The sequence below is a fragment of the Oncorhynchus nerka genome, linkage group LG20, assembly GCF_034236695.1.
Source record: "Oncorhynchus nerka isolate Pitt River linkage group LG20, Oner_Uvic_2.0, whole genome shotgun sequence".
NCBI lineage: Eukaryota > Metazoa > Chordata > Actinopteri > Salmoniformes > Salmonidae > Oncorhynchus > Oncorhynchus nerka.
In genome coordinates, this window is record NC_088415.1 from 46,964,001 (window position 1) to 46,990,352 (window position 26,352).

The 26,352-nt window shown below is 44.4% G+C and overlaps 1 protein-coding gene across 1 annotated transcript in view; it reads left to right on the forward strand.

Moving 5' to 3' along the window:
* The window catches only part of plch2a (phospholipase C, eta 2a), an 83,516-nt gene that overhangs the window by 29,502 nt on the left and 27,662 nt on the right, over nt 1-26,352 (forward strand). Inside the window, exons 6-13 of the mRNA XM_029622714.2 lie at nt 8,116-8,209; nt 8,935-9,138; nt 9,521-9,641; nt 10,746-10,917; nt 12,937-13,044; nt 17,317-17,472; nt 18,433-18,531; nt 25,509-25,609. Of these exons, the coding sequence (XP_029478574.2) occupies nt 8,116-8,209; nt 8,935-9,138; nt 9,521-9,641; nt 10,746-10,917; nt 12,937-13,044; nt 17,317-17,472; nt 18,433-18,531; nt 25,509-25,609 (1,055 nt within the window). The remainder of the gene's footprint in view (nt 1-8,115; nt 8,210-8,934; nt 9,139-9,520; nt 9,642-10,745; nt 10,918-12,936; nt 13,045-17,316; nt 17,473-18,432; nt 18,532-25,508; nt 25,610-26,352) is intronic.

The following is a 26,352-nucleotide window of genomic DNA, read 5'->3' on the forward strand; positions in this document are numbered from 1 at the left end:
CAAAACTACTGTCTTATACACAGTGTAAGGGGATAAAGAATATGTACATAAAAGATATATGAATAAGTGATGGTACAGAGCAGCATAGGCAAGATACAGTAGATGGTATCGAGTACAGTATATACATATGAGATGAGTATGTAAACAAAGTGGCATAGTTAAAGTGGCTAGTGATACATGTATTACATAAGGATGCAGTCGATGATATAGAGTACAGTATATACGTATGCATATGAGATGAATAATGTAGGGTATGTAAACATTATATTAGGTAGCATTGTTTAAAGTGGCTAGTGATATATTTTACATCATTTCCCATCAATTCCCATTATTAAAGTGGCTGGAGTTGAGTCAGTGTCAGTGTGTTGGCAGCAGCCACTCAATGTTAATGGTGGCTGTTTAACAGTCTGATGGCCTTGAGATAGAAGCTGTTTTTCAGTCTCTCGGTCCCAGCTTTGATGCACCTGTACTGACCTCGCCTTCTGGATGATAGCGGGGTGAACAGGCAGTGGCTCGGGTGGTTGTTGTCCTTGATGATCTTTATGGCCTTCCTGTAACATCGGGTGGTGTAGGTGTCCTGGAGGGCAGGTAGTTTGCCCCCGGTGATGCGTTGTGCAGACCTCACTACCCTCTGGAGAGCCTTACGGTTGTGGGCGGAGCAGTTGCCGTACCAGGCTGTGATACAGCCCGCCAGGATGCTCTCGATTGTGCATCTGTAGAAGTTTGTGAGTGCTTTTGGTGACAAGCCGAATTTCTTCAGCCTCCTGAGGTTGAAGAGGCGCTGCTGCGCCTTCTTCACGATGCTGTCTGTGTGAGTGGACCAATTCAGTTTGTCTGTGATGTGTATGCCGAGGAACTTAAAACTTACTACCCTCTCCACTACTGTTCCATCGATGTGGATAGGGGGGTGTTCCCTCTGCTGTTTCCTGAAGTCCACAATCGTCTCCTTAGTTTTGTTGACGTTGAGTGTGAGGTTATTTTCCTGACACCACACTCCGAGGGCCCTCACCTCCTCCCTGTAGGCCGTCTCGTCGTTGTTGGTAATCAAGCCTACCACTGTTGTGTCGTCCGCAAACTTTATGATTGAGTTGGAGGCGTGCGTGGCCACGCAGTCGTGGGTGAACAGGGAGTACAGGAGAGGGCTCAGAACGCACCCTTGTGGGGCCCCAGTGTTGAGGATCAGCGGGGTGGAGATGTTGTTGCCTACCCTCACCACCTGGGGGCGGCCCGTCAGGAAGTCCAGTACCCAGTTGCACAGGGCGGGGTCGAGACCCAGGGTCTCAAGCTTGATGACGAGCTTGGAGGGTACTATGGTGTTGAATGCCGAGCTGTAGTCGATGAACAGCATTCTCACATAGGTATTCCTCTTGTCCAGATGGGTTAGGGCAGTGTGGTTGAGATTGCATCGTCTGTGGACCTATTTGGGCGGTAAGCAAATTGGAGTGGGTCTAGGGTGTCAGGTAGGGTGGAGGTGATATGGTCCTTGACTAGTCTCTCAAAGCACTTCATGATGACGGAAGTGAGTGCTACGGGGCGGTAGTCGTTTAGCTCAGTTACCTTAGCTTTCTTGGGAACAGGAACAATGGTGGCCCTCTTGAAGCATGTGGGAACAGCAGACTGGTATAGGGATTGATTGGATATGTCCGTAAACACACCAGCCAGCTGGTCTGTGCATGCTCTGAGGGCGCGGCTGGGGATGCCGTCTGGGCCTGCAGCCTTGCGAGGGTTAACACGTTTAAATGTATTACTCACCTCAGCTGCAGTGAAGGAGAGTCCGCATGTTTTCGTTGCAGGCCGTGTCAGTGGCACTGTATTGTCCTCAAAGCGGGCAAAAAAGTTATTTAGTCTGCCTGGGAGCAAGACATCCTGGTCCGTGACTGGGCTGGTTTTCTTCTTGTAGTCCGTGATTGACTGTAGACCCTGCCACATACCTCTTGTGTCTGAGCCGTTGAATTGAGATTCTACTTTGTCTCTATACTGACGCTTAGCTTGTTTGATAGCCTTGCGGAGGGAATAGCTGCACTGTTTGTATTCGGTCATGTTACCAGTCAGCAGTGGTTCGCGCTTTCAGTTTCACGCGAATGCTGCCATCAATCCACGGTTTCTGGTTAGGGAATGTTTTAATGGTTGCTATGGGAAAGACATCTTCAACGCACGTTCTAATGAACTCGCACACCGAATCAGCGTATTCGTCAATGTTGTTATCTGACGCAATACGAAACATATCCCAGTCCACGTGATGGAAGCAGTCTTGGAGTGTGGAATCAGCTTGGTTGGACCAGCGTTGGACAGACCTCAGCGTGGGAGCCTCCTGTTTTAGTTTCTGTCTGTAGGCAGGGATCAACAAAATGGAGTCGTGGTCAGCTTTTCCGAAAGGAGGGCGGGGCAGGGCCTTATATGCATCGCGGAAGTTAGAGTAACAATGATCCATGGTTTTTCCGGCCCTGGCTGCGCAATCGATATGCTGATACAATTTAGGGAGTCTTGTTTTCAGATTAGCCTTGTTAAAATCCCCAGCTACAATGAATGCAGCTTCGGGATGTATGGATTCCAGTTTGCAAAGAGTCAAATAAAGTTTGTTCAGAGCCATCGATGTGTCTGCTTGGGGGGGAATATATACGGCTGTGATTATAATCGAAGAGAATTCTCTTGGTAGATAATGCGGTCGACATTTGATTGTGAGGAATTCTAAATCAGGTCAACAGAAGGATTTGAGTTCCTGTATGTTCCTTTGATCACACCACGTCTCGTTAGCCATAAGGCATACGCCCCCGCCCCTCTTCTTACCAGAAAGATGTTTGTTTCTGTCGGCGCGATGCGTGGAGAAACCCGCTGGCTGCACCGCCTCCGATAGCGTCTCTCCAGTGAGCCATGTTTCCGTGAAGCAAAGAACGTTACAGTCTCTGATGTCCCTCTGGAATGCTACCCTTGCTCGGATTTCATCAACCTTGTCAAGAGACTGGACATTGGCGAGAAGAATTCTAGGGAGTGGTGCACGATGTGCCCGTCTCCGGAGTCTGACCAGAAGACCGCCTCGTTTCCCTCTTTTACAGAGTCGTTTTTTTGGGTCGCCGCATGGGATCCGTTCCGTTGTCCTGGTTGAAAGGCAGAACACAGGATCCGCGTCGCGAAAATCATATTCTTGGTCGTACTGATGGTGAGTTGACGCTGATCTTATATTCAGTAGTTCTTCTCGACTGTATGTAATGAAACCTAAGATGACCTGGGGTACTAATGTAAGAAATAACACGTAAAAAAAACAAAAAACTGCATAGTTTCCTAGGAACGCGAAGCGAGGCGGCCATCTCTGTCGGCGCCGCAAGACTCAAGCAGGCAGCCCCTATCACTGTTCCGGTAGGCCTTGAAATACATCCACAGGTACATCAAGGTAGGCCTTGAAATACATCCACAGGTACACCTCCAATTGACTCAAATGATGTCAATTAGCCTAACAGAAGCTTATAAAGCCATGGCATCATTTTCTGGAATTTTCCAAGCTGTTTAAAGGCACAGTCAATTTAGTGGGTGTAAACTTCTGACTAATAATCTGTCTGTAAACAATTGTTGGAAAAATGACTTGTGTCATGCAACCAGTAGATGTCCTAACCGACTTGCCAGAACTATAGTTTGTTAACAAGAAATTTGTGGAATGGTTGAACGGCCTAAGTGTATGTACATTTCTGACTTCAACTGTATATACACAAATATTTTTAATAGTGACCTGGATTACACTATAAAGTCAGGGACTTATTTCCATTGTGGTTCTTATTTTTTACATACATACATATACAATTACATAGATGAGTATGAGGGGGTATTTAAGTACAATTCTTACAAGCTGGTAGCTTATTCTTTCAATGTTTGGGGCTGCTGGTGAACCATGATGTGCAGGCATCATCATAGTGACACTGGACCAACGCACACTAGCTAGGTTTCCATCCAATTGGCGACAGATTTCCATGCGAATATTCGAAAATCTTCATAAAAACAATATACAATTTCAGAGATTTCTTTAGGAAAAGGAAGATTTTAATGTACCGGACATTTGGGAAATGTATCGGACATTCAGGTCCGACCTGGTGCAGCCAGCGCCATCAATAAACCAGGGATGTTGGCCAAATGAGCCACATTTACGTCTCCTTAAAAACAGCCTATAACAAATGACAAAAACACTACTCCTTGTGTTTCGAAGTGTAGCCTATGCAAAACTGTACAGCCTATTTTCTTTATTTGGTTTTGTAGGCTACTTTCCTAAAACAACAATTGTCCACCTCACGGTTCAGCTGTCAGAGATTTGAACATGTATCGAGGTGTTGCATGCATAGGCCTATAGGACTTCGGTGTCCACTGTATGATATAAACATTTGTATAAATATAGGAAGCCTATATAAAGGAAGGGAAGATTGACACCCACATGTGTTTCTTTATGTCGGATGGCTACTGCGTCTGCTATACAGATAGATCCATACAAAATAAGGCTAATTCGTTCATTTTCTGTCTGAATATTTTGTATAAAGATGAGCATTATATTGTTAGATTATAGGAGTAACTCTGGTAGGCCTGAAACAGTCTTCCTCAACTCAAGTTCAACTGCCGGAGTCCGTTGGAGCGCCGGAGCTCACTGCCTTCATATCATAGGCCTGCCGTAGCTAAAGCTTAATAATAGCCACACCGCGCCAAACCTTCACAGACGTTTCTAAACTCTATTAGGGTAATATCAAAAGTAAGTCAAGCCATAGTTTATAGGGAAAATACGAGCAGAAGAGCAAATGTAGGCCTCCCGGGTGGCGCAGTGGTTAAGGGCGCTGTACTGCAGCGCCAGCTGTGCCACCAGAGACTCTGGGTTCGGGCCCAGGCTCTGTCATAACCGGCCGCGATCCGGGAGGTCCGTGGGGCGAAGCACAATTGGCCTCTAGCGTCGTCCGGGTTAGGGAGGGCTTGGCCGGTAGGCAAATCCTTGTCTCATCGCGCACCAGTGACTCCTGTGGTGGGCCGGGCGCAGTGCGAGCTAACCAAGGTTGCCAGGTGCACAGTGTTTCCTCCGACACATTGGTGCGGCTGGCTTCTGGGTTGGATGCACGCTGTGTTAAGAAGCAGTGCGGCTTGGTTGGGTTGTGTATCGGAGGACGCATGATTTTCATCCTTCGTCTCTCCCGAGCCCGAAAGAGAGTTGTAGTGATGAGACAAGATAGTAGCTACTAACAAATGGATACCACGAAATTGGGGAGAAAAAGGGGTAAAATTCAACAACAACAACAACAACAACAACAAAAAGAAGATCAAATGTAAACCAGAGAAAAAACACACTACCCTCCTCTGTGCGCAATAAAACCCACAAAACCCTCCCCAAAGCCCACTAGCTAACTAAATGGGGATGTACTGTATCTTCCCCCGTGAGTCACCCCGTAGAGCCTGCGCTAGGTGACAGACAGTCGTTTAATGGATTTGCCATTGGGTTCTGAAGCAAATGCTTAATAGTGCTTAAGTGCAGACACAGGCTCCTACAAGGCTATTAGAATTAGCAGTATCACTTCAAATGAACTTCTAAAGGCTTCAGGGGATAAAATGTAATATGGTTCTGCTGTGAAAAAGAGACAGAAAAGGAGCTGTAATTAGGAAATTGTATCCAATCTGTCGTATTTTTGGGCACGGAATTGGATGTTCCACTACTCCCTACTTTGTTGGGAAGCATTGAGGCGGTTTTGCGAGGTGATTTATTTGAAATGGGGCCAGGATGCAGCTGGGCTGTCTCTAGCTCTTCTCTCCTCGCTCTGCTGGCATCATTAGCTAGAGCCTCCCCCTCAGTTTCTCATTTTAACTGTGTTTACTAGCTCTCTCTTGGTGTGTGTGTGTTATTAGTTGTGTGTACTGGATACACTGGATACACACGGTATCAATGGTGGTCAGTGCCGTTTAAGGTGAGGGAGGCCATTTTTACTTTATGGATATTGGATGACTGGAGCATGGATATTGGATGACTGGAGCATGGATATTGGATGACTGGAGCATGGATATTGGATGACTGGAGCATGGATATTGGATGACTGGAGCATGGATATTGGATGACTGGAGCATGGATATTGGATGACTGGAGCATGGATATTTTAATTTGATGACTGTCATTCGTATTCTATGTAACATCGATAGGTTTTGGCTACTACATGATACTCTCATTTTCCCTACAACCATCATGAGGTTGCTACAACCTAGCCTATGAATGAAAGATGGCTACATGTGTGCCTACGTACTGAAGAAGCCTGTAAAGCCGAAACATCTGTGTACGCTATCCTCGATGCAGTGGGGGGGAAATGAAGGAAGCATTTATGCGGCATCTTTTTTAATGCGACCCGTTACACTTTTTTTGTTTGTCCTTCTCCACAATGCAACAACCATAAGAAATAAGAAAATTACACGAATATAAAGTAAATGACTTAATAAAATTGAATAATTTTTTGCATAAGTATAATATAGCAAGGCACAATTTGTAGTCCAATATGTGTTTTGAGGAAGGCGGGGATTGGGGGAAAGCAATCATATTTAGCAATCATAATAAGAGTGTGTGTGTGTGTGTGTGTGTGTGTGTGTGTGTGTGTGTGTGTGTGTGTGTGTGTGTGTGTGTGTGGTGAGTGCATGTGTGCTAATGTGCGGCGAGTCAGTGCAGGTGGTCTGTCCAGTTCCCAGTTTTAAGCAGTCTGATGGCTTGTAGATAGAAACTGTCTCTGAGACTGTTGGTATCAGACCTCATGCTCTGATACAGTCTGATGGCTTGTAGATACCAACAGTCCCAGATACAGTTTCTATCAGACCTCATGCTCTGATACAGTCTGATGGCTTGTAGATACCAACAGTCCCAGATACAGTTTCTATCAGACCTCATGCTCTGATACAGTCTGATGGCTTGTAGATAGAAACTGTCTCTGAGACTGTTGGTATCAGACCTCATGCTCTGATACAATATGATGGCTTGCAGATAGAAACTGTCTCTAAACCTGTTGGTATCAGACCTCATGCTCTGATACAATCTGATGGCTTGTAGATAGAAACTGTCTCTGAGACTGTTGATATCAGAACTCATGCTCTGATACAATCTGATGGCTCGTAGATAGAAACTGTCTCTGAACCTGTTGGTATCAGACCTCATGCTCTGATACAATCTGATGGCTTTTAGATAGAAACTGTCTCTGAACCTGTTGGTATCAGACCTCATGCTCTGATACAATCTGATGGCTTGTAGATAGAAACTGTCTCTGAACCTGTTGGTATCAGACCTCGTGTTCCGATACGTTCTGCCCGACGGTAAGGGAGTGAACAGCTTGTAGCTGAATTGTATGGGTCCGTTGATGATGCTGCGGGCCTTAATCAGGCACCATTTAGTGTGTGTGGGGTGTATATTAACTCTCCTATCTCTGCCTCAATACCACTGCCCAAAATGTGTCCACTCTACACACTTGTAAGCCAAACCCATTTATCCATATTTACCCACTTCTTAAAAATGCCCTGAACCTCTCATGATGAGGCATTGGGAATTGGAGCAAAACCACAGTCAGTAAGCAGTTTGATGTCAAATCCCTCATGTTTGAGAGTGAGCAGTTGAAAGTGTCACAACAGAAGGGAGAATTAGCTATTTTGCTGGCTAGCTGCTCATTCTGTGGTCGAAATCCTGTTTACCCCTTCAACAAGTAGACCAAGCCACTTAGCCAAAGCCTCTCTCTCCCAGTGCTAAGCGCTAACCACAAACATATTGGCCTAGTAGTGTGCAGCCCTGTACTGGGGAAAAACCTGGCACAGAGACAGTCTGTTTCTGCAACAACTTCCCCCACCCATTTTGCAACAGCCTGACAATGATCAACATGGATGGGAATCTGATCGACCAGTCAGCCGGTTTAAAAGGGCCAGCTGTTGGGCGGACAATCGGATTCCAGCACAGGGATGGGGGACAGAAGCCGCATGTGAGGACATCTCCTAATTGGATTAACAGGACTTCCCCAACCCTCCCTATGTTTACTGTTATGGGGGGATTTGAGGAGACGTAGTTAATTATGGCTACTGTCGTCAATCTGCGTTTCTTACTGTTTGCTTATGTGTTTTTGTTTGTGTCTTTTTCCGTTTTGTCAGATGACCAAGGTGACCAAAGACCATTGCCTTGAGATCGTGAACAAATTTGAGCCCTGCTCCGAGAACCAGAAGCAGGGAGTTCTGGGTATTGATGGTAAGAGCTCTCTTATTGGTCCCCTTTTTCGATTGTCCTTTTATCGGTCAAATGTTGAATGTCTCACCATGCTCTGAAATGTAGCTTTTCCAACAGCCTATTCATGTAGACTCCCTGAACTCCCCCCAGTGATTATACAAAAACATGTGTTTATTGTTCATCTCTAGAAAATCCAAATAGTTTAGAAGTATTGTATAAAAAAAAATGGATGCATGAAATGTTGGCTTGTAATCATTGATCTTTTGTTGTTGATCTGTCCCTAAACTCACAGACATACTCTTCACATTGTCTGAACTTGTCATTTTAGTGAGCGAATACTTAACATTTGTGTACTGTCAGTTTAAATACAACATCTACAGACCACATTCATGTTTCTCTATCATATTCTCTTTTCAGAATACATCTACAATATTGATACTTTATATGCCCAAAGGAAATCCCTCTAGGAACTCAACCATGGTCAAATCACCCTGAGATCCACTTTCATGTTCAACACATCTGCCCCATTCCCCTCAATCCCACCCCTGTCTCCAACATGTCTCCAACACATCATGATTGATGGCTCCCATGTGGTCCTCTTCAGGGTTGCATTCACTAGGCACCAAAGGAACGAAAATTGACTGAAACAGGGAGGGGACTACCTGGACTTGTCCAATAAGGATCGTTCATTTTCATGTTCAGTTGCAAAATGTTGTAAAAAAATGTTCTGTTTGTGTGTGACTCAGGTTTCACCAGCTACATGCGCAGCCCGGCGGGGGACATCTTCAACCCGGAGCACTACGAGGTGACCCAAGACATGTCGCAGCCGCTCTGCAACTACTTCATCGCCTCGTCCCACAACACCTACCTGATGGGCGACCAGCTCATGTCCCAGTCCCGCGTCGACATGTACGCCTGGGTGCTGCAGGCCGGCTGCCGCTGCGTGGAGGGTCAGTGAAAGACGCCGTTCACTCCCTCATGAGCACACACACAGACACCCAAACATTTGTGTGTAAAGAAACACATGCAAGCAAACAGATGCACCCAAATACATGTTTGCAAGAAAGCATGTACCCGTGCACATATACACACGCAGGTTACATACAGTGTTACAAATATTCACTATGTCCATCATTACATTCAGTGACTGTAATGGGTCCCTAGTAAGTTATACAGTGTTACAAATATTCACTATGTCTATCATCACAGTCAGTGACTGTAATGGGTCGCTAGTAAGTAAAAGAGCATTGTTAAAGTAATAACCCAGGGCTATTAACTGTCTGAGTGCCCTTCCCTTCTCATGGTCGCTCCTCTTATTCCCCTCCACTGAAGTGGACTGCTGGGACGGGCAGGACGGAGAGCCCATCGTGCACCACGGCTACACGCTCACCTCCAAGATCCTCTTCAAAGACGTCATCGAGACCATCAACAAGTACGCCTTTTTGAAAAACGAGTAAGTGTGTCGCTGCTTTGATTTTCATCTCTTTCTTCTCCCTTTGTCCGTAGATGTCCCAGGTTTCAACCCCCTGACATAAAGTGGGGCTTTTATGGCACATGGAAAATGAGGTCCTGAGACATTCGCTCGCACAGCATCTCAATTCACAACTCTCCCTTATGCCGTGTCGTTCATCCTGAGCCTATATAGGAGAATGCGTGGGAATGAGACGTTGAATTCAATTGCCGCCAGTATGGTGTTTCATGAGAGGGGTCTGATGAGAGCTTTTTGTCATGCACGCAATAGCGAGCCTAACAACATTGTGCGTTTATGCTAATGCTAAAGTCTCTTTCATTTAGTTGTTTTTCTTGAACAAAGCAAGCGTACAAATTGATGCTCCGCTAGAATGAAATCTATCAGACTACACAACGAATCCCTGGGATCATAGTTGAAAGGCACTGCCAGACGATGTAGTGTTTTGAGTAGTACCCATAGCAATTGCAGTCTAACCCACACACATGTTTTTGAGGACAGAACAGGGAAAGTTGGTGACCATCATGTCTTGGGTTTTGATGGGCTGTGTTGTGTGCCTTAGTAGAGAGAGAAATGCAGGCTTGACACTCCTACAGGCTTACTGGAACAAGCGAGTGTTTCTACATGACCTGCTTTTATATATATATATGTATATATACACACACACACACACACACACACACACACACACACACACACACACACGATGCAGTGCTACTGTAGGTGATAATCCAATCAAGATGCATGTGAGTCTGCATGCATATTTAGGTGATCTTTAGTGCAAGACTATTTGTACATAATTGTTTGAACAGCAAGGAATGTATTCAACTTCAGAGAATGTTGTCATTTTCTGAGGCACTTCAAAATCACATTTCAGAGGGTTGAAGGTGATGACATTGGACTGAAACTCTAGTGACAAATTGAAAACCCATGTCCTAGTCATCAACTGTCTGAGTAATGATAACCCAGTGCCAAGGCTGTACCATAGATGTCTGACACGATATAGATTGATGGCTTTATCTCTGGCTGCACCCAAGTCTTTGTCCTCCAGTCTCAGATGTTGTGATAACCCATGTCTGTCCCTGTCAGCTACCCAGTGATCCTGTCCATAGAGAACCACTGCAGCGTCCCCCAGCAGAAGAAGATGGCCCAGTACCTGGTGGAGGTGATGGGAGACAAGCTGGACCTCTCGGCCGTCAAGGCAGACGAACAGGGCCACCTGCCCTCCCCAGACACCCTCAAAGGGAAGATCCTCGTCAAGGTAAACACTTTGCATTCGCATATTCACACACGCCCAGACACACACACAGAGGTATTATTCTTAGCAGCCAGTCATAGACCAGGAGTCTTTCCAACATCGGTCCCAGAAAGGAGATCTACTGGGTGTTCAGGCTTGTGTTTCTTCCCAGCAGTTATACACCTGATACAGCGAATTGTGGATCTGCGGACTATTGAAATATAATCCTTGGTTGGAACAAAAGCCTGCAGGCTTGGACACTAACCCTTGTCACATTACAGAAAGGGAGGAATATTGCCAAAAGCAATACATCATATTAGAAACAAGCAAATTCATTTCTAAAAAAGGTGAGGCACCTGAGTTCCTTCCTTCTCGCTACATAAATGGAGTTGGAAATTGTTCAACCTGTAGCTGACTTCAGGCACATCAGGCTGCTATGGGTCAGTGGGCACTCCTAGCGCTAGATACCACACTGTTCTAAATACAGCCTCAACTCCACACGTCTTCCCCAGACAGACAGCTTAAGAATCACTCTGATTTGACCCTAGTGGGTCTTCGGAAGTAGTCCTCTCCTTCATGCACTCTGACCTTGAAAGGGCGTGACTGGCCAAATCAATATGGCTGACAGCTATCCAGCTTTTCTCTTTTCATTATCACTAAAGAAAGGAGACAACGAGAGGAAACCTTTGAAGTGCTAAGACACATGCATGTCTGCAACGAACTGAGTTGCCTCCATCAACTCCACATTAGCAGACAAGACAGAACAGCCAGTTTTGAAGTTAAGGAGGGTTTATTGATGCCAGGTGCTTTAGTGGAAGACGGCCCAGTACCAAGGCCTGGTTGGCATTTACATCACACTGCCATGTGGCAGCTGTCCAGTAGAGCTGCGTGTGATTGTACTATAACATCACTCCTACATGATCGTTTGGAACTGGCTGAGGGGATGGATTTTCTCATTTGATTGTGGATAGTTATAGTTTTGTCTGTGTTTCAATTAACTGTCAATAGTGTGTGTGTGTGTGTGTGTGCGCGCGTGTGTGCAGCCCCGAAAGAGACCGCTTCTTATGGTGGTTCTAAAACATTGCATACCAGAAGCACACTAGGATGTTTAAACACAGCACTTAAGGGAAAACTTCCCCCGAATGATTTAATCATATCGGCTGGACTTCTGTATATTGAAAGGTAAATGTCTGGAAAACTTGATTGCTGACATGCAAAACATTTTGGAACTATATCAACAATGGACTAAAGAAACCAATACCAAAAAGTCTTTGGGTGGAATTGGCCTTTAACTCATTCCACTCCACTCACAACGTGCACACTGCTTGCGAAATTGTCCGATGACACTAAATGCAGCCGTAGCATCTTTATTGATTTTTCGACCAATCCTGAAGCCAGAACAGAATCCACGCGGCTCTCCATTGAATAATATAATATCACAGCCTCGGGACCTAGTTATTGACCATGATTGCTGCTGAGAAAATCAAACAAACATCACCTCATTGAACCTTGGAAAACCGGCGACCGGCAAGATGGAGACCAATCCTTCACTGCTGCATCGATCCCTGACATGTTTACCCCTCTATCCATCAGCGTTGTCTTTTCAACTGTCCCTCTCGTAGAGTGTAAGGCTGCTACTCAGCAGGGCCGTTTGTGTCATTCAATCAAACTGTTACTGGTTAACAGCGTGTTTAGAAGGTGTCATTTTACAGGACAACTAGAAATGTATCATGTAGAATAGACATTCTTCTTTGTCAAGGAGAATAGGTGTCAGCTTGGGTCAGTCTGTTACCCATCCCTAATGGTTCAGGTAGAGTTACATGATTCTACACCTGGCCTACGGGTAACTTCTACCCAGAAACTCATGAAATGGTGCTACTTGGTGCTACTTCATTAGAGCATGCAATCGAAAAACAATTTGCATGAACATGTGCGATTCTTATTGATCCTATTCAGGTATTACATCCCTCATACAGAATGTTTTTCTTCTGTTTGGTGCCTAATAAATATGACCCACATATTAATGCCACTTTTGTCCGCCAGGGCAAGAAGCTCCCGCCGAACATCGACGAAGACAACGAGGAGGGCGACGTGACGGATGAAGACAGCGCTGACGAGATGGAGGACGACTGCAAACTGATGAATGGAGATGTAAGGACCCCGCCCCTCCTCCTCCTCCCTCCATTTACCCATTTGAATCCCTCCATCTCTGCTGTTGATCTATTCTATATAAAAAATAATACAATATACAATACAGACCGAAATATACTGTATTGTATATTGTGCTGGATGTTGTTGGTTCCTAATTGGAGTCTAGAAACAACCCAAGTATGTTTGTCGCTGTTATTATTGTATCATTATCTGTGCTGGTAAATGTGCATTCGTAATTGTGGGAATGCATGTTTATGTCAGGGATAAGATTTCCGTTCCTGTTTGTACTTGATGAATGATGTCCCAATTAAGCATTAGCCCGTGTCCGATGTGGCCCCCCTCCTCGTGTCTCGTCTTCTCTGTCGTTTGTTCCCTCTGTGTACCTATCTCGCGCTCTATCTTTTCATTGTCGTCCATGCATTCTGAAGTGGAAGGTACTATAAAACGTGGTCCTTCTCAGACTTCTTTAAACATCACCCCGCCCCAATCATATCCTATTTAACGCACATATGTGCACACTACACTTGTGACTCTGCTGTCCAATGCCAGTGCCGAAGTAGTTATGAAACCATAGAAATAGAATTGTTAGAAGGGACATGGGAATTCTATTTTTTTGTATGAAACCTTCTTCAGAGTGAGAAGCTTTACCATGACCAATGGTGTAATTTTTAGGATACGTCCCAATTTCTCTCAATGGTTGCTTCTCCTCGTCTCCTTTCCCTCCTCACTGATATGACAAGATAGTTGTCGTTAAGCCCAACTACAGTTAGTGGTCCTGAAGGTGTGATAAATAGCATGTGTATTATGTGGAAGGAAACAATTGAAGACTGCTTGGATAATGTAGCTATTGGCTATGTACATCTGTTTTGATTTTAAAAAAGGACTAAACTTGCTAGTTACTTGTATCTCAGGACATTGTCTATGTACATGTTGAGACCGATGACAGGAGTTTGTTTGTGGTGTAACTCTCCCATCTAGTGGTAGAAGCATGCAAGTGGTATCAGGTCCAACTTCCATAGTGCTCTCTTTTGACACTATACACTGAGGACACAGAACATTTCCATGACATAGACTGACCAGGTGAAAGCTATGATCCCTTATTGATGTCACTTAAATTAGTGTAGACCAGGTAATCCCAAACTGGGGTACGCGTAATGCCATCGGGGGTACGTGTAATGCCGTCGGGAGCATGGCCAAATAAAAATGTGATAGACATTAATTTTTTTACTCACATTTTCAAACAGTCCCTTTGTATTTTCCAACGGGGCTATACATTTGGGTGAGGTTTTTTTCTCACCTGAGTAACCTCATTTCACTGCCAAAAATGAAAATTCAACCATCTAGTGTTCAACAACACAATGTCAACTACAGGTAGCCAACTAATTAACATCCAATCACATTAACCGTTACTCTCTCGGCGGGTTCACTCTTGTGCAGACATTTAGAAAACGAAACATGACACTTTGAAAAACAAGCCACAGGAGTTTTTTGAGCGACAATATAGACGACTTTCGAGTATTAAGACATATACAAGTAACAGATACAGTTAATAAGAAGGGGCTAGAAGCGTCTTATATGGTGAACTACCGAGTGGCTAGGACAGGCAAGCCCCATACTATTGTGGAGGACTTAATTCTTCCTGCTGCCGCAGATACGGCTGGGAAAATGCTGGGGGAAAAGGCCCCAAAAAACTATACAAACAATGCCTTCATCAAGCAACAGGGTTTCACGATGCATCAGTGACATGGCAGGAGATGTTTGGAAACAATTACTGCTTCGCATACAAGCTGGATGAGTCAACAGATGTGGCACAGCTCCTGGTGTTTGTCCCTTACGTTTATGGGGGGTCAATTAAGACAGACATCCTCTTCTCTAAACCACTGGAAAAGTACTGGACAGCTTTGTGACATCATATGGACTTTGGTGTTCAAGATGTGTTGGTATTTGTCCTGTGGCCGCAAAAGCCATGACAGCGAGGTATAGTGGAGTGGTAACGTGAGTGCAAGCAGTTGCTCCCGACGCCATTTGGGTACACTGCAGCATCCACCGAGAGGCTCTTGCTGCCAAGGGAATGCCTGACAGCTTGAAAGACGTTTTGGATACCACAGTGAAAATGGTTCACTTTGTTAAAGCAAGGCCCCTGAACTCTCGTGTATTTTCTGCAGTGATATGTAAGCGCTTTTACAACATACAGAAGTGCGCTGGTTATTAAGGGGCAAAGTATTGACACATTTTTTGGAATTGAGAGACCAGCTTAAAGTTTTCTTTACTGACCATAATTTTCACTTGTCTGACCGCTTGCATGATGAAGAGTTTTTCACATGACTGGCCTATCTGGGTGATGTATTTTCTCGCCTGAATGATCTGAATCTAGGATTACAGGGACTGTCCGCAACTAGATTCAATGTGTGGAACAAAATTGAGGCTATGATTAAGAAGTTGGAGCTCTTCTCTGTCTGCATTAACAAGGACAACACACAAGTCTTTCCATCATTGTATGTTTTTTTGTGTGCAAACTAACTCAAGCTTATGGACAATGTCAAATGTGATAAAGTGAAGCACCTGAGTGAGCTGAGTGCGCAATTACGCAGGTACTTTCCCGAAGCGGATGACACAAACAACTGGATTCCTTATTCTTTTCATGCCCTGCCTCCAGTCCACTTACTGATATCTGAACAAGAGAGCCTCATCGAAATTGCAACAAGCTGTTCTGTGAAAATTGAATTAAATCAGAAGCCACTGCCAGATTTCTGGATAGGGCTGCGCTCAGAGTTTCTTGCCTTGGAATATCGCACTGTTAAGACACTGATACCCTTTGCAACCACGTACCTATGTGAGAGTGGATTCTCAGCCCTCACTAGCATGAGAACTGATGCAGGCACAGACTTTGTGTGGAAAACTCTCTCTAATACAACCCAACATTGCAGAGTTATGTTTATCCTTTCAAGCACACCCTTCTCATTAACCTGTGATGAGAACAAATCAAGTTTTATATGTAAGATGGCTAAATAAAGAGCAAAATTATTGATTATTATTTGTGCCCTGGTCCTATAAGAGCTCTTTGCCACTTCCCACGAGCCGGGTTGTGACAAACTCACACTCATTCTTGTGTTAAATAAATGTATCATATATTGTGTGTGTGTGACAGGCTTACAATGATGGCAAAAAACAACATTTGAGAGTACGCTGACCCTGGTGCTAGAGGGGGTACTCAGCTGGAGGTTGAATGTTTGAAGGGGTACGGGACTATAAAACACTTGGGAACCACTGGATGAAGGAGAGGACACAGGTTAAAGAAGGATTTTAAGCCTTGAGACAATTGAGACATGGATTGTGTATGTGTGCCGTTCAGAAGGTGAATGTGCAAAACAACAGTTTTGTGCGCCGGTTTGTGTCAAGAACTGCAACGCTGCTGGGTTTTTCACACTCAACAGTTTCCCGTGTGTATCAAGAATGGTCCATCACCCAAAGGACATCCAGCCAACTTGACACAATTGTGGGAAGCATTGGAGTCAACATGGGCCAGCATCCCTGTGGAACGCTTTCAACACCTTGTAGAGTCTATCCCCCGATGAATTGAGTCTGTTCTGAGGGCAAATGTGAGGGGGGATGGAACTCAATATTAGGAAGGTGTTCCTAATGTTTTATATACTAAGTGTACATTAAATTACAATGAACAATATTACACAATGCCTAAGGATTGCACACAAAATAGTTTGAATCCAATATGCATGTTGTCAGTGCTCATAGAATTGTTTCTTTACTCTTTATCAAATAGTACACATCAGTACATTACAATATTGCAGATTGTCATATGAAACTAATCTCATATTCAACCAATGAAATAGTAATGTTATATGCTGAAATATTCTGGGGTTTTAAATGGCACCCTGTTTCCTATAGTGCTCTAATTTTGCCCTGAGTCTTTAGGCATAACATCAGGGGTTTTTCCACATAAAAGTATCTACAAAAATGTTTTTCTACAGTAGTGTCCATATTGTCTTTTCTCTGACATATTGCATGACCATTTGACCAACCATTTATTTTGTAAATCAGAACAAAATGAAAATATCTTTCTTTGTTGCAATATATGGTTGTACTTAGACCCTGTAATTCTCTCTCGCCCCCCCTTTCTTCACCTTCCTCCCCCTCACCCCTCTCTCTCTGTCTCTGTCTCTCTGTCTCTCTGTCTCTGTCTCTGTCTCTCTCTGTCTCTGTCTCTCTCTCCCCCCTTTACCCTCACTCTCTCTCCCCCATCCCTCCCCCTCCCAGACATCCATGACCAGGAAGCAGGTAGAGAACGTGGCTAAGAAGAAGCTGGACAACCTGCTGAAGGAGTCTAAGATCCGCGACCGGGAGGACCCAGACAGCTTCACCATCGCCACCCTGTCCCCCACGGGGAAGCCCACCGATCAGTCAGCCTCCAAGGTAACAACCACGGCTCTGTAGATTAGAACTGGGTTCATATTATATACTTTGAGTGTTTGCTTTAACGTGCCTGGACTTTTCTATTGGTTCCATTGCAACAGGCATGCTCAATCAAGCACAGATCCAGAATGTAAAATGATTTCAAATAGTATTTGAACCCCCGGGTCTGTTGTAGACAGTGAAGAAATGTAGGCTACCGCACGCACACCCAACGGGGGTGTGAGTGGAGTGAAGAAGAGAGCCTCTGCACACTTATTCTGTCAGGGTTATACTACCACTGTAAGTAATATAAAGGGACATATCGTTAAGTACCACTGCAAGCCGGAGAAGCAACACTTATAGAACACTTATATACACTTATTCTGGGCAAACGTTTTCGCTGAGACAATCGTTCTTTTCCTCCCCTTTCTCTTATCGCAGAGATGCCCATTATTAGTAGAATGTTTCATTAGCATTGTAATTGAGCCCTCTCTCTCTCTGTCTCTCTCTCTTGCTCTCCTAATCATGATAAACATTAAGTAGTGTGGCCTAGCAGCAGCGGAGGGCTATGGCTGATTGAGGAGGCAATGCCTCCTACCCAGGGTGCCTAATGCAAGCAACAGTACACACATATACTCACATGCATGCATGCAAGCAACCACACACGCATACACACACACACACACACACACACACACACACACACACACACACACCAAGCGCAAATCAATTTCAATAAGGACATTAGCATTCAAATTAGTCTCTAGGCATTGATTATGTGAAGACAATAAACATGGTGAAGAAAATAGGTGTGTGTGTGTGTCTTCATAAATGTTTTAGAAAGCCTCTACAAGTTTATTGTCCATTTGAAAATGGGACAAAAACATATCACTTTGGAAGTGGACAGGTGTCTTTGTGGCAACAAAATATGTTTAAAGGGGGTGGTGAATTGTGTGCGTTTGTGTGCTCCTTCTCTTCCAGGGCAAAGGTGATGATGATGCTGACACAGGGGACGAAGCCAACCCCAGCACCAACAAGCGTCTAGGCAGGAGCTTCATGGGAAGTTTCTCCAAGCGCAAGGTGGGCTTCATTCGCACCCTACAGGTCAAAACCGGAACAGAAGTGTTTTTTGGGGGGGGGCTCCCCAAAGTTTATATTTAAAAAAATGATTTACACTGAGTGTACAAAACATTAGAAACAGCTTCCTAATTTTGAGTTGCACCCCCTTTCCCCCTCAGAACAGCCTCAATTTGTCAGGGCATGGACTACAAGGTGTTGAAAGCTTTCCATAGGTATGCTGGCCCATGTTGACTCCAATGCTTCCCACAGTTGTGTCAAGTTGGCTGCATGTCCTTTGGGTTGTGGACCATTCTTGGTACACACAGGAAACTGTTGAGTGTGAAAAACCCAGCAGTGTTGCAGTTCTTGACACATTCAAACCGGTGCGCTGGCACCTACTACCATACCCCATTCAAACACACTTAAACCTTTTGTCTTTCCCATTCACCCTCTGAATGCTATGATCCCTTATTGATGTCACTTATTAAATCAATGTAGATGAAAGGGGGAGACAGGTTTGAGGTTAAATGGAAATTATTATAATTATGTTCAATTTGCGAGCTCTGACAGAAATAAGCTCTTTGTAGTCATATTTTGTAGTAGGGATAGGATGCAATTTCAGACACAACTAGGTGGTGGGCCAAAGCCAAAAAACTTCAAGTTGATTGATCCCGCTGAGGGAGGAGTTAGATTTTTTGTATTTTTAAGCCTTGAGAAAATTCAGGATTCATGGACTGTGTATGTGTGCCATTCATAGGGTAAATGGGCAAGACAAAATATTTAAGTTGCTTTGAACGGGGTATGGTAGTCAGTGCAAGTCGCACCGGTTTGAGTGTGTCAAGAACTGCAACAGTTCTGGGGTTTTCACGCTCAACAGTTTCCTGTCTGTATCAAGAATGGTCCACCACCCAAAGGACATCCAGCCAACTTGAGACAACTGTGGGAAGCATTGGAGTCAACGTGGACCAGCATCCCTGTGGAACGCTATCGACACCTTGGAGAGCCCATGCCCCGATGAATTGAGGCTGTTCTGAGGGCAAAAGGGGGTGCAACTCAATATTAGCAAGGCGTTCCTAATGTTTGGTACACTCACTGTATGTCTCATTTCATGTAACTAGCCACAGGCTTAAATAAACATTCAATCATGTAGATAGAAAGATGTGTGTCATGTATGCTAGAATAGAGGTTTAAAAACCACAGCTGCATCTACATATTAGCCAATACGTGGGACATAGCCTACACATATAGCTTACCTTGTAATACAATGTTCTCTACAAGCAGTTGTTCAATGTGCTCTGCAATAAGATAACCAGAGTTGTAAACCAGATGAGCTCTCAAATGGCAGCTGCCCAATACCATGGCAGGAATGCATAATATTGGAAAATAAGGTATGGAGGCTGTAGGATTATAGAACAAGCAGTTGTGAAGTTCACGTTTGAGTTTCAAATACTACATGTTGGTTTAAATGATTCACTTTTCTACGAACCTAAAGGCTGACGGTGCCAAAACCTTGCCAAGCCATTCATTATTCTACAAACTATGAGTCTGAGCGTCAGACATGTTTTCCAAATGTACATCTCATATATATACTTTCGATCAAAGAACACCATCACAAATAGTGTTTCACCATTTATTGAGTACGGAGACAAATCGCAAAGGTGTCTCAGGCAGTATTTGAAGTATCTAAATATAGTGCAAGCTGCAGTACCAATCAATGTATATCAAGTACTGTGGAGGGCACAATCTTACAACGCTGCAGTCCAGGAATGAGAGCTTTACCATCTATGCCAAAAGCCTGAGCCTCTGATGGTGACTATAGAACTGTCATCAACACATGCTTCAGTATTATTTCCAGGAGCATTTGTTTGCCGCCCAGGCCCATGGAAAGAATCCCGCCCTGGTCACCAATGTAGCCGACCGATGTAGATGGAGACCAGTGCTTTAGCACAGTGTTTCCCAACTCCAGTCCTCACATAATACCTGTGTATTCCAGAGACGAGAGCTCTACCATCTATGGCAAAATCCTGGGCTCCTGACGGGGGCAATATAATTCTCCCCACCGCATGTTACAATAGTAAAATAATCTGTCACCTGAGGATCGGACACTTTAAAAAATACATATATTTCGCCTAAAATGACATACTCAAATCTAACTGCCTGTAGCTCAGGTCCTGAAGCAAGGATATGCATATTCTTGATACCATTTGAAAGGAAACACTTTGAAGTTTGAAAATGTGAAATTAATGTAGGAGAATATAACACATTAAATCTGGTAAAAGATAATACAAAGAAAAAAACATGAGTTTGTAATAATTGTTTTACATTTTTTTATAGTCTTTGAAATACAAGAGAATGGTCAATGTATGATTTAGGGATATAGGCGCAATTTAGGTTTTGGCCACTAGATGGCAGCAGTGTATGTGAACGTTTCAGACGGATCAAATCAAATGACATATTATTTGTCACATGCGCCGAATACAACAGGTGTAGGTAGACCTTACAGTGAAATGCTTACTAACAAGCCCTTAACTAACAATGCTGTTTTTAGAAAATACCTAACATAGTAAGCAATAAGAATAACAAATGATTAAAGAGCAACAGTAAAATAACAATAGCTGAGCTATATACAGGGGGTACCGGTACAGAGTCAATGTGCGGGGGCACTGGTGTTGAGGTAATGGAGGTAATATATACATGTAGGTAGAGTTATTAAAGTGACTATGCATATATAATAACAGAGAGTAGCAGCAGTGTAGAAGAGGGGGTGGGGCAATGCAAATAGTCTGGGTAGCCATTTGATTAGATGTTCAAGAGTCTTATAGCTTGGGGGTAGAATCTGTTTAGAAGCCTCTTAGACCTAGGGCCTTCCTCTGACACAACCTGGTATTTAGGTCCTGGATGGCAGGAAGCTTGGCCCCAGTGATGTACTGGGCCGTATGCACTACTCTCTGTTGTGCTTTGCGGTCTGAGGCCGAGCAATTGCCATACCAAGCGGTGATGCAACCCGTCAGGATGCTCTTGATGGCGCAGCTGTAAAACCTTTTGAGGATCTGAGGACCCATGCCAAATCAAGTCTTCTGAGGGGGAATAGGTTTTGTTGTGCCCTCTTCACGACTGTCTTGGTGTGCTTGGACCATGTTCGTTTGTTGGTGATGTGGATGCCAAGGAACTTGAAGCTCTCAACCTGCTCCACTACAGCCCCGTCGATGAGAATGGGGGCGTGCTCGTTCTTCCTTTTCCTGTAGTCCACAATCATCTCCTTTGTCTTGATCACGTTGAGGGAGAGGTTGTTGTTCTTGCACCACATGGTCCAGGTCTCTGACCTCCTCCCTATAGGCTGTCTCATCGTTGTCGGTGATCAGGCCTACCACTGTTGGGTCATTGACAAACTTAATGATGGCTTTGGAGTCGTGCCTGGCCATGCAGTCGTGAGTGAACAGGGAGTACAGCAGGGGACTGAGCACGCACCCCTGAGGGGCCCCCGTGTTGAGGATCAGCATAGCAGATGTGTTGTTACCTACCCTTACCACCTGGGGGCGGCCCATCAGGATGTCCAGGATCCAGTTACACAGGGAGGTGTTTAGTCCCAGGGTCCTTAGCTAATTGATGAGCCTTGAGGGCACTATGGTGTTGAACGCTGAGCTGTAGTCAATGAATTAAAAAATATATATATATATTTGACCTTTATTTAACTAGGCAAGTCAGTTAAGAACAAATTCTTATTTACAATGACGGCCTAGGAACAGTGGGTTAACTGCCTGTTCAGGGGCAGAACGACAGATTTGTACCTTGTTAGCTCGGGGGTTTGAACTTGCAACCTTCCGGTTACGAGTGCAACGCTCTAACCACTAGGCTACCCTGCCGCCCCAATAGTATTCTCACATAGGTGTTCCTTTTATCCAGGTGTGATAGGGCAGTGTGTAGTGCAATAGAGTTTGCATCATCTGTGGATCTGTTGGAGCGATATGCAAATTGGAGTGGGTCTAGGGTTTCCAGGATAATGATGGTGATGTGAGCCATCACATCCCCGCCTTTCAAAGCATTTCATGGCTACAGATGTGAGTGCTACGGGTCGGTAGTCATTTAGGCAGGTTACCTTAGTGTTCTTGGGCACAGGGACTATGGTGGTCTACTTGAAACATGTTGGTATTACAGACTCAGACAGAGAGAGGTTGAAAATGTCAGTGAAGACACTTGCCAGTTGGTCAGCGCATGCTCGGAGTACACGTCCTGGTAATCTGTCTGACCCTGCGGCCTTGTGAATGTTGACCTGTCTAAAGGTGTTGCTCACATCGGCCGCGGAGAGCGTGATCACACAGTCTGGTAGACTCTGGTAGACTCGTGTCACTGGGCAGCTCTCGGCTGTGTTTCCCTTCGTAATCTGTAATAGTTTGCAAGCGTCAGAGCCAGTGTAGTACGATTCAATCTTAGTCCTGTATTGACACTTTGCCTGTTTGATGGTTTGTCGGAGGACATAGCGGGATTTCAGGTTCCAGGTTAGAGTCCCGCTCTTTGAAAGCGGCAGCTCTAGCCTTTAGCTCAGTGCGAATATTGCCTGTAATCCATGGCTTCTGGTTGGGGTATGTGTGTACAGTCACTGTGGGGATGACATCATTGATGCACTTTTTGATGAAGCTAGTGACTGATGTGGTGTACTCCTCAATGCCATCAGAAGAATCCCGGAACATATTTCAGTCTGTGCTAGCAAAACTGTCCTTAAGTTTAGCATCTGCTTCATCTGACCACTTTTTTTTTAGACCGAGTCACTGGTGCTTCCTGCTTTAATTTTTGCAGATTTTTTTAAAATCCAAGGAATCATTGCATTTCTGTCCAAAATGTTGTATCAAGACTGTCCAAAGTGCCTAATTGGTTTATGAATACATTTTTAAGTTCATAACTGTGCACTCTCCTCAAACAATAGCATGGTATTCTTTCATTTTAATACCTACTGTAAATTGGACAGTGCAGTTATGTTGACAAGAATTTAAGATTTCTGCCCATATCAGATATGTCTATGTCCTGGGAAATGTTCTTGTTACTTACAACCTCATGCTAATCACATTAGCCTACGTTAGCTCAACCGTCTCGCGTGGGGGACGGGGACGCCAATCCTGTAGAGGTTAAACTGATTCTACATTAGTCTTCGAGATGCTCAAGCAAGCATGTGTATCTTCAACTCTATAATGCACTACACTGTGCAAGACAAAACCCCCAACGAAAAGACAACAGGCAGATGCATACCTGGTCCCAATGTCTAAATGGTGACGGCAGGGCTAGTTCAAACTGCAGTAGTATTGTTCTCCTCACAAGTGAAAGAATCAGCCCATGCTTGGTCAAAAGCACTTGGTTGATCTCTGGGAGCTGGACACAGGAGAGCTGAATAGATTATCTGAGACAAAAGTGAAAGACAAACAAATAAATCATCACAGCAAAGGAATGGAGTTTGCAAGCTATAAAAAGAATAGATATGCGAGCTATAATATGAATAGATATGCACATCTGATCGTCTGAGGCAGGGTGCTCTGCAATCGTCCTACTCCAACTATTGACAGGGATATGTGGCATTTCTTATTTGTCAGTATGAATGAAATGAGTGGGTCCTGCCTTGATGACTGTATGAGAGTTACACTACTTGTCCTACAGATTTATGTCGTCTTAAATGATTACTTGGAATAAACTAATAGCTAAATGACATGCTAGCTAGTGATAAAGCTATCTGCTCCTGCTAGCTAGCAACATATCTACTTGTTGTAACTAGCTAGCCAACTAGCAAGATAACTAACTACATTACTTGTTAAGTTGATTTGATTCAATTTTGAGTCATTTTGATGGTATCACATTTCTATAACTAAGTAGTCAGATTATAAATCAAAAAGATTTAGACCCGCCCGTGCACGGTTTTCGGGGTACTACCTTCAGATGACAGAGACGGGTATTTAGTTCCGGCGTTCGAAGGACCAATTGTTAGAGGAATGAAATTCCTATATGTTTATTAACCAATTCAATTAATACACTCACCCATTTCTAAGGGATACTTATTTGCATAAAATGGGCAGAGACCAGTCTCAAAATCCAACAATAGTGTTTATTCTCGAGAGTACTGAACATGATACAATTTTCAACAGGTTATAAACTGAAAATGACGTCATAGGTTTTAAACTGTCCCGTCCCTCCTCCACTCCGATACAATGGCAGTATAGTTCACAAGCCTTCCTACATCGTCTCCCACCGGTTTAGATCATTTACGACCAGGACAAGGTCTCCCTGTGTAGATAAGCATTCTAGCCAGTCTGACGATAAGTTCATTCGTTTCTACCAAAATAATTAACGAAATAAATCTAAAAGGAATAAAACTCAGTGTACTCCTTTATTCAGATTCAACTGCCAACACCCATCCCTACAGGCTCTGGGGCCTAAGAGGGAACACCATCTTTAGAAAGTATTCTTTGAAATGTTTTGGCAGTGAAGTCCTGGAAACCCCAAAACCTTTCAGCCGTAAATACTATTATGTCCAGTTTCTTGGACACCATAAAATCCACCTTCTTCACATCAGTATATCAGTTTCCCTCCACTGTTGAACAACACTCTGAATCTCCACAGTCTGCTGAGCATCCACCACCATATCTTCAGCTCCCCTCGCTCCTTAAACTATTTCACGTGCCTCTGTGTAGGAGACCTGCTCTATATCCCTGACCCTTGCCACTACATACTCCTTTACCCTAGCCAGGCACTCCGGAGAATTGGGGCGGCATTAGCCTGTCCAGCTAGCGAACGTAAACGTTTTTTAAAAATCAAGAATTGACATTACCAACTAACGGAAATGTGTTCAGAATAAATAAATATACACAATATGTAAAAACCAGCTCCTCCCTCGACAGAGATCGATCATCTTGAAAACTAAAGCAGATAGCTTGCTTCGGCCCACCACTTAATCTCATCTCGAGAACCTTTAGTGCATCGGTGCTGTTGTGACTGTATTGTGACCTTCTCCCCTCCAGAAAAAGGTGGCCAAGCTGAAGAAGACCAACAGCCTTGAGGACACTGACACGGACCAGGAGAGCACCAGCATGGCCTCCCGCGCCCCCTTACACCACAGCAGGTACTGTTACCGTAGAGGCACAGACTGTTACCATAGAGACTTAGGAGAGAGTGGTGCCGAAGGAGATGGCTGCTGTTTTACGATCTCGTAACCAATTGTGCTATTGTGTATGTTTTTTTTGCGTTATTTGTAACTTATTTTGTACATAATGTTTCTGCCACCGTGTGGCAGGGCTTGTGTTCAACACCATAGTGCCCTCAAAGCTCATCACTAAGCTAAGGACTTCCTGACGGGCCGCCCCCCAGGTGGTAAGGGTAGGTAACAACACACCCGCCACGCTGATCCTCAACACTCAGGGGTGCACTCTCAGGGGTGCGTGCTCAGGGGTGCGTGCTCAGTCCCCTCCTGTACTCCCTGTTCACTCATGACTGCACAGCCAGGCACGACTCCAACACCGTCATCAAGTTTGCTGATGACACAACAGTGGTAGGCCTGATCACCAAAGACGATGAGACAGCTTATAGGGAGGAGGTCAGAGACCAGGTCATGTGGTGCCAGGACAACAACTTCTCCCTCAACGTGATCAAGACAAAGGAGATGATTGTGGACTACAGGAAAATGAGCACTGAGCACGCCCCCATTCCCGTCGACGGGGCTGTAGTGGAGCAGGTTGAGAGCTTCAAGTTCCTTGGTGTCCCCATCACCAACAAACTATCATTGCCCAAACACACCAAGACAGTCGTGAAGAGGGCACGACAAAGTCTATTCCCCCTCAGGACACTGAAAAGATTTAGCATGGGTCC